The 8,796-nt window shown below is 34.8% G+C and overlaps 1 protein-coding gene across 1 annotated transcript; it reads left to right on the forward strand.

The window, feature by feature from the left end:
• Positions 1-19: 19 nt before the first annotated feature.
• On the forward strand, positions 20-5,565 carry LOC114645394 (extracellular calcium-sensing receptor-like). The gene is made up of 6 exons (XM_028793254.2): positions 20-221; positions 483-777; positions 2,038-2,844; positions 2,922-3,149; positions 4,105-4,228; positions 4,446-5,565. The coding sequence occupies exons 1-6, from the start codon at positions 22-24 to the stop codon at positions 5,342-5,344; spliced, it is 2,553 nt and encodes an 850-aa protein (XP_028649087.2). The 5' UTR covers positions 20-21; the 3' UTR covers positions 5,345-5,565.
• Positions 5,566-8,796: the final 3,231 nt, after the last annotated feature.

Genomic DNA, 8,796 nt, shown 5'->3' on the forward strand with positions numbered 1-8,796 from the left:
ATTCAGGTTGATCCCTTTGAAATGCTCTTTCTGGTTGTAACTCTAATAACTCTTTTAATAAGAGCAGAGGAGCCTGCCTGTAGACTGCATGGAGACCCAGATTTACCTCTGCTCTCGAAGGATGGAGATATAATCATTGGAGGAATCTTTTCTTTTCATAGCACCCCTCTGTATGCTAATCTCACATTTCAAGACATGCCAGAATCTATTACATGCAAAGAGTGAGTAGCTATGAAACAAACTGTTAACAAAAAAACCAAATCTTTTAAATTAAAAGCCGATTTTTTCAGGTAGATCATGTTTTATAAAGAAACTAAATCACCTTATGATTATATCAGATTATCAATATGTTTGTCTATATTGTATATTGTATAATTTAACTACATGTAAGCAAGTATGCTCAAAAGTTAATATAATTGTTATTAAGTAAAGTATTGAATATGAGTTATTTATTTTTCTTTTCTTGGATAAACCATTTGCAGTGCAAACATAAAAGAATTCTTATTTGCTCAAACAATGATCTTTGCTACTGAAGAAATCAATAACAGAACAGACCTTCTTCCCGGTCTTTCTTTGGGCTATAAGATTTATGATGACTGCCGTTACATGCCTTTGGCAATAAGAGCTGCAATGGCCTTAATGAATAAACCAGAAGAAGGAACAACGTCTAACATTACTTGCAATAAGAAGTCCTCAGTTCATGCTATGATAGGAACTTCAGATTCATCAACTACTAGAGGAGTGGCATCATCTACAGGACCTTTAAACATACCACTTGTAAGAACTTTTAAAATATACACTCATATACACCTAAATGTGAATTTATGTATTAATGTATGTGTTATTTGTGCCAAACAGGTAAATAAGATGATTTTTTTAATGTATTTAAAGCCAAGTCTTATATCTGTTCTATATATTATGACTATATAAAATGGAAAGGGTCAAGCACATCAAAAAATGTCTAAACAAATTTTCATGAGAACATTTGCCAAATTTGTATTAAAAATATTTATGCAAATTAGTGTTTCGTATGCAACGAAATGATAAGACGGAGGAACCCCAATAGTTAATTTCAGTCCAAATGTGTGTGTGTTATTTTGATCCATAAACAATTTTATTGTGAAAGGAGTCTTTTAACAGTTTTCACTAGACATTACACATTAAAAATTCATTCTGTATGTTTGAGGTTTTGAGTTTTTATATATTCATCATTCATGGAACATATTAGAAATGGGTTTGCACAATACAATTAATTTTATAAATCTATAGGGATTCTGATATGTAAATATTTGAAATTCCCTCCATTCATTGTGCATTAAGTTTGAAACCTCATTCCTTCATTCAATTTAACTCTGTATATTATCAAATGAGCGCCATATCACTCATGAAAAAATACTGAAATGATTGCCATATTTATCCATTCATTCTTATTCTATTTAGGAAGTTCACTGTTTATAAAGTAAGCTTTAAATAAATAAATGGAAAATCATCTAATACTAAAGATCAGAGATGTAATCCTGGAAACATGTCTACAGTACAACAAGGAAAGAATTGTTGCAAATATATTTTAAATAATTTTGAGTTAATTCAATTTAAGGCAGGTACAGCCCAAAGCAATGGGTCATAATAATTGTTACCATAGCAACTCATAAAATATATATATATAATGTATTTGCAGTTTAAAAAACAAGACAAACTTTGAGAAGTGTCTTATTTGTGTTTAAGTTGTGTCTAAACTGTGGGGTATAGATTATTATGTACTTTAAAAGTAGCAAGATTAACCGTACAAATTCTGTTCTCCAGCAAGAATATGTTATTTAGATCATGGTAACAGCTACATATGAAAAACATTCCCAAACAATTTTGACATTTGTCTGTTTTCAACACCAAATCACATTTTTCTTATTGTTGTTTTAGGTAAAAGTTAAGCAAAATCTAGAAATTAGTGTAATTATGTATCAATAATGGAACTATTTATCATTGCATAAATCATAGTTTATAGATTTAGTGATGATTTGAGTCTTCTGTCTTCCACAGGTAAGTTATTATGCTACATGTGCATGTCTTAGCAACAAAAAAGAATTTCCCACATTTTTCAGGACAATACCAAGTGATTATTATCAAAGCAGAGCTCTGGCACAACTTGTGAAGCATTTTGGATGGACCTGGATTGGAGCCATTAGAACTGACAGTGATTATGGTAACACAGGCATGGCGACCTTCTTGCAAACTGTTCAGCAAGAGGGTGTTTGTGTTGAATATTCTGAAGCCATTGTGAGAGCAAGCCCAAGGCAGAAAGTGCTTAGGCTTGTGGATATTATTAAAAGATCATCTTCCAAAGTTATTGTTGCGTTTGCATCTTTTGTAGATTTAGAATTTCTGGTACAAGAGCTCTTGGTTCAAAAAGTTTTTGGGTTGCAGTGGATTGGAAGTGAAGGCTGGATTTCGAATGAATACCTTGCAATTCCAGAAAATTTCAAAGTGCTGGGAGGAGCAATTGGATGCGTAATTAATAATGATATAATACCAGGCTTGGATGACTTTTTTCAGGGCCTTAACCCATCCGGTAATCAGGTTTTGAATGAGTTTTTAAGAACTACTACAGGATGCACTTCTTCTGCTGTTGGAAATGCAATATATGGTAATTCATGCAGTTCATCTGAGAATACTCGGAAGATTAATATACAATATACTGATGTCCCTGAATTAAGAATTACAAGCAACGTTTATAAAGCAATGTATGCATTTGCTCATTCACTGCACAAAATGTATGCATGTCAAGACAGCCAAGGAATTTTTCCCAATCAAACTTGTGATAATAAGAACAGAATGGACCCATGGCAGGTATAGAGTAATATTATATTATAATATATGATGGCTTTTTCTTTTTAAACATTGATTTAAAAACATCTTCTTTACAGCTACTTCATTATATGAAAAAAGTCAATTTTACAACCAAATATGGTGAGAAAGTATATTTTGATGAAAACGGTGATCCAGTAGCAAGATATGATTTAATAAATTGGCAGCTCAGCAAAGAAAGTACTATCAAGTTTGTCACAGTTGGTCTATATGATGCATCTTTGCCAGATGGACAACAGTTCCTTATGAACAATGTGAGCATTGTGTGGGCTGGAGATCAGAAAAGGGTATGTTTGCAGCTATTCTAATGCTTTCTGGGATTCCAAAATATGTTATTTACTGAGGTACCCATAGTCTAAATGAGTTACCAACCAGAAATATAAAAAATGCAGAGGGCAGCATCATTAATTATCATTCTAAGATTTCACAATGTCTTTCATAAAGGTTTATTTCATGGTGGTAGTCAGAACATAAAGCGGAGCTACACAAAGATATTTCACTAGTCTTAAATTTAAGGCTTCCCATGTTTCAGCATTATGGAGCTCCTGTTAGGAAGTGGTAGTTCCATATATTATTTGTTGCCCCAGAGCCTGATGTTGCGGGGGCACTGTGCAATGGAAAGGAAAAGTTGTGAGCCTCCAGCTACTGTATAAACACAGGAATTAATAGATGGAAGCTGCTGGAGATGTATTGTCTATGGGAATGGCAGATAGACGAACATAATTTCTAGCTGCTAGCCCCTTTAAGAAAGTATTACGGCTCTAGAAATACAGTTCTTGGTGGCAATAGTGATTTCAGGGATAGCCCAGAAAGGGATCCCCATAACGGGTTCAAATGCCTTGCAAGATCAGTGTCTGAGAAACTGGTGCAGGAGGCAGAACCAAGAGTTCCCAGAAAGGTGAACTTGGCAACCATGGAATAAGTATACTGTATTGATGATGGTGGTTGTGAGTGTATATAGGTAAGCTGTCCAACTTTTAAAATGGTCTCCTGGCATCAATCTGAAGAAATCTGCACATAATAAGGTTTATTGTTTTAGGAATTATTCGACTTTCCCTGCTAGTCCTCCTGTGTCTTTTATATTTTAAAAATAAAATTTATTTTGTTCTCTGCAAAGTACCTCCTGTTTTGTTTTGAACTGGAACCTACACTTTGGGAATTTTCAACTATTTCACCTAGTTCTTTTTTTTTATCGTGAGTATTTCATTGCATTTTATTCCCAAATTTCTTGTTACTTTAAAGGTGCCTAAAGCAGTCTGTAGTGAGAGTTGCTCAGCAGGCACAAGAAAGGCTATTCAGAAAGGTCGCCCTGCTTGCTGCTTTGATTGCATACCATGTGCTGAAGGAGAAATAAGCAATGTAACAGGTAAGTCACAACAGTATAATAATAATAAATGGCATCATTGGAGTTTGCACATTCTGCTGGTGCTCATGTAGATTTTATTCGGGTTTTCATCCTCATTTCTAAAAACGTGTATTAAGTTAATGTGACCCAGTGTGAATAAGTATTGGTATTGGCATAAACGTTCATTAAAAAATAGATATGATTAGTAATAATGTGCTGTATACATTTTTAATTGCAGACTCAATTGAATGCATTAAATGTCCACTGGAACACACAACAAATCATCAAAGAGACACATGCATCTTAAAGGATATTGAATTTTTATCATTTGGAGAAATCATGGGAGTTCTACTGGTAGTATTCTCTTTATTAGGTGCTTGCATCACAATTGCCATTGCTCTGGTGTTTTTCCTTCACAGAGATACACCAATCGTCAAAGCTAACAACTCTGAATTAAGTTTTCTTCTTCTGTTCTCACTGACATTGTGTTTCTTGTGTTTCCTCACTTTCATTGGTCAGCCCACTGATTGGTCCTGTATGTTACGCCATACTGCTTTTGGAATCGCATTTGTACTGTGCATTTCTTGTGTGCTTGGTAAAACAATTGTCGTCTTAATGGCATTTAGAGCAACACTTCCAGGTAGCAATATGATGAAATGGTTTGGGCCAACACAACAGAGGTTAAGTGTTTTTAGTTTAACATTTATCCAAATGCTGATCTGTACACTTTGGTTAATATTGTCCCCACCATTTCCCAACAAAAATATTGTACATTACAAAGATAAAATTATTATGGAGTGTGATCTAGGATCCACTGCAGTTTTTTATGGTGTTCTTGGATACATTGGATTTCTATCTTCAATGTGTTTTGTATTGTCTTTTCTAGCACGTAAATTGCCAGATAACTTTAATGAAGCGAAATACATTACTTTCAGCATGTTAATTTTTTGTGCTGTCTGGATAACATTTATCCCAGCATACATTAGTTCTCCTGGAAAGTATACTGTGGCTGTAGAAATATTTGCTATATTAGCGTCTAGCTTCGGCCTGCTATTCTCTATTTTTATCCCCAAGTGCTACATTATATTGTTAAAACCTGAGAGAAACACCAAAAAGTTCTTGATGGGAAAAATATAGGCAAACATTCACAAATGTAACAGTTAAATGGTTCCCTACTTTTTGCTACATTTTTAGTCATTGACTAAATGTTTATGTTAGCTAATATTACACAGACAGCTTTAAATTAAAAGTTTCAACTGTGTTAGAATGGTATCCTCTCCTGGATAAGCCTCTGACTCCCACTTGCCACTGCAGAGACCATTTTACTAAAATATTTCATTTGGAAACATTATGCATCCTGCAAGGCTCTAGATCCAGTTGCTGTGATAATTATTACTATCATATCATCAGAACAACATTAATTAAATTTTTCAAATTTAAATGGAATTTGCTGTGAAGACCTTTCTTCTTTTTGTCACGGAACTCAATATGAATGCAGTAAAACACATTTGCTAACATTTTTCATGACATTGCAAGAAAACAAGCCACACAAATGAACATGCATGGACATCTTTATTTGTAATCTCCTGGATGAAGATATTAAAAAATGAAAACTATTAAAAAGCATAATACTAATTTGCAGAGATTTTTTCCTACATACCCATCTGTAAAACTTTAAATTAGACTTTTGAAAAGCATTTTAATAAAACGATTCAATGCATTGTGTGGATATGTGCAGAATTGGAATACATTGAAAATTACTATTTGATATACACCATTTTAGGAAAGGTAGAATGTTTATTTTTACTGGAATCGGTGTGAGCAATGGTTAAGCTTGCAGCTTCAAAGTCAGTACAGTCTGGTTACAATCAGCTGTTGGGCTAGACAAAAACTTTACTTTATTTAGATATAGCCAAAGTAACAGGTGTTGTTCAAATATATTTCTATAATATGTTAAGGTACTGTAAAAAAACAATTATTTCAGTGTTTTAAATGTTGACCCTTTTGTCATTGCTGACTAAAATGCTAGTGTCCCATCTGTCATCTACACAATCACTCTGATAACTATCTGTACTCATGAGTTGTGAATTTGTTCATTTTATGTGTAATACTGGATTCCATAATTGTAATATCTCCTTGCTGTGCTGGAACCATGAATGCTACTTCTTTGTATTTCCTGGCTTAGTGTGGTTTAATGAATATATGTTTAATCACACTTTAGAATTCATGAACAACAGAAAGAATTTATGGGTGAGGGAATGGGAGATTGGGGTTCACAGACATTGCAGAAGGTCAGCATATTATTATAGGACACAAAACCAGTGGTTTTACTTGATAATGTCATAAATATGATTCTTTCAACATTGATTTAAAATTGCTGCAAATCATGAAACAAAACACCGTCCTCAGTCATTCTCATTCTAACATATTCTGAATAGTAAATCTGCATGTAGTAAAAAATCACGTTTCATTCTGTCTCATCGTGACTTCTCTCTATTGCATTTAATAATGATAATCAGCTGTACAGTAGTGTTAGCTTTTTCAAAAATTATTATTATCACATGCACACAGTACAATGAAATATCTATCTGTCATTTAACCAACACAGAACAGGCTATTGTAATAAGACACCAAATTTAAGGATTATTTTGGCAGTGAAAAATAACCATGAGATGATTACATCAAATTAGAAATGTTTAAGGAGAGCAAACAAACCAGTAACAAAACAGGCAAAACAATCAGGCAAACAAAACACAAGGACAAAACAAGAAGTAAAGTCAAAGGCAGAAAATAGTTCAATAAACTAAGCAAAGGAGGAGGCCTACTTGTTTGAAAGCTAACTAACACTAGAACTGATTTTACAGAATTTTATCCGACAGGAAAAAGACATGCTTATACTGTAACATCCTATTGTGTCACATACAAAAATGAGGGGCATACACAACCCACTTGGAAACCCATGAACAATCCTTGAGCCTGCATCCTTGGCACTCCACCAGGAATTCAATTCTGAAAACCTGTTTACTGGAATCTAACATTTTACTATTCTCAAAATCTTTACACCCATCAACCACAACTAAAAGAGGAAGAGGGGCAAAAATAATAGGAAAGCAATATACTGTACATGAAGTGTGATACATGGAATAAAGAATGTGTTTTCAAATGAGCCAGCAATGCCTACTGATAAGTAACTGGTGTCACTCATTTCAGTGGACTTAGCCCTATTACAAGTAGGGTGATCCTTAACAAAATCAGCAAAATCTTTAGTCATGAGAAAACAAAATAAGGGCAGTAGTAAACTTGACCTTAAGGGTGTCAAACACCTGTTGAGCCACTGACAACCAGAAAATAAAATCACCCTTTTAATAACAGTTATAATAGAAGCTATAAAAGACATGACATTCTTAATAAACCACTGATAGAAATTAGCAAGGACTAGAAACTGTTGGACTTACTTTAAACTCTACAGAGACTTCAAATTCAGGACACTGAGAACCTTGGGCCTCATGTATACTGCTGTATGAAGAATTCACACTAAAACATTGCATACGGACAATAATGGAAATGTGCGTATGCACATAAAAATCCAGATGCATAAACCTGTGCATACACCAAAATCCATATGCTTCTCCTTTATAAATCCCAATGAATGTGGAATTTAACACACGTGAATGAGCTTACATTACCATCCCAACTCCTCTCAGAATTTTGCATATTTGGATATGCAAATCAATATAAATAGCCCCTTCTTTTCATTGTTTTGTTAAAAGACAATGGCAAAAGCAAGTGGAAAAAAGAAGAATTTCAGCGAATGCAAAGTGGAGGCAAGGAAAAACATACTATTTGTTGGCTTAAGCAGTGGTATAAGCAACTAAAGGAAGTTGATGGAGTGATACAGAATGGCTGAGACACTTGAAAGTTCAAGTTTGGAAAGTTGCATAGTGTCCCAAATAAAAAAGAAGTGATCAGATATCAAAGTCGACGTGAAAAGGCGAGTCGCAGTCCACCGTCTGTTTATTCTGTTTCAGACAATATTACAAAAGCTGACCCCTGTGCTGAGGCCATGACTCCAGGCAGTGAAGGTGCTGCTGTGCCCAGCAAATCTTCGGGTGCTGTATGTGTACACACCACTGCCTTAGAAACCGCTGATCGACCATCTGGCTATCTGCTGACAGACGCTGTTCTGGAGTCACAAAATGCAATAGTGGATGCTGTAAAAGTATCATCAGCATAGCTGTCGTAGCTCACGTTGTGCCCTGAGATAATGTGACCTAACAGAAGCATGTAGATTGAGAAGAGCAGCGGACCCAGGATAGAGCCTTGTGGAACACCATATAGGATATCATGTGTCTTTGAGTTGTAATTACCACAACTAACAAAGAATTTTCTCCCTGCCAGGTAGGATTCAAACCAATTTAAGACACTGCCAGAGAGGCCCACCCATTGACTAAGGCGATTTCTAAGAATATTATGATCAATGGTGTCAAATGCGGCACTCAGATCTAGGAGGATGAGAACAGATAAATGGCCTCTGTCTGCATTTACCCGCAAGTCATTTACTACTTTAACGAGTGCAGTTTCTGTGCTGT

This window comes from Erpetoichthys calabaricus, chromosome 2 (genome assembly GCF_900747795.2).
Source record: "Erpetoichthys calabaricus chromosome 2, fErpCal1.3, whole genome shotgun sequence".
Classification (NCBI taxonomy): domain Eukaryota; kingdom Metazoa; phylum Chordata; class Cladistia; order Polypteriformes; family Polypteridae; genus Erpetoichthys; species Erpetoichthys calabaricus.

Excerpts from the sequence above, each read along its gene's own strand:
- LOC114645394 (XM_028793254.2), top strand. The coding sequence starts at position 22 with ATGCTCTTTCTGGTTGTAACTCTAATAACTCTTTTAATAAGAGCAGAG. Across the intron at positions 222-482 it reads GAATCTATTACATGCAAAGA|TGCAAACATAAAAGAATTCT; the intron begins GTGAGTAGCTAT and ends AACCATTTGCAG. Across the intron at positions 2,845-2,921 it reads ACAGAATGGACCCATGGCAG|CTACTTCATTATATGAAAAA; the intron begins GTATAGAGTAAT and ends TCTTCTTTACAG.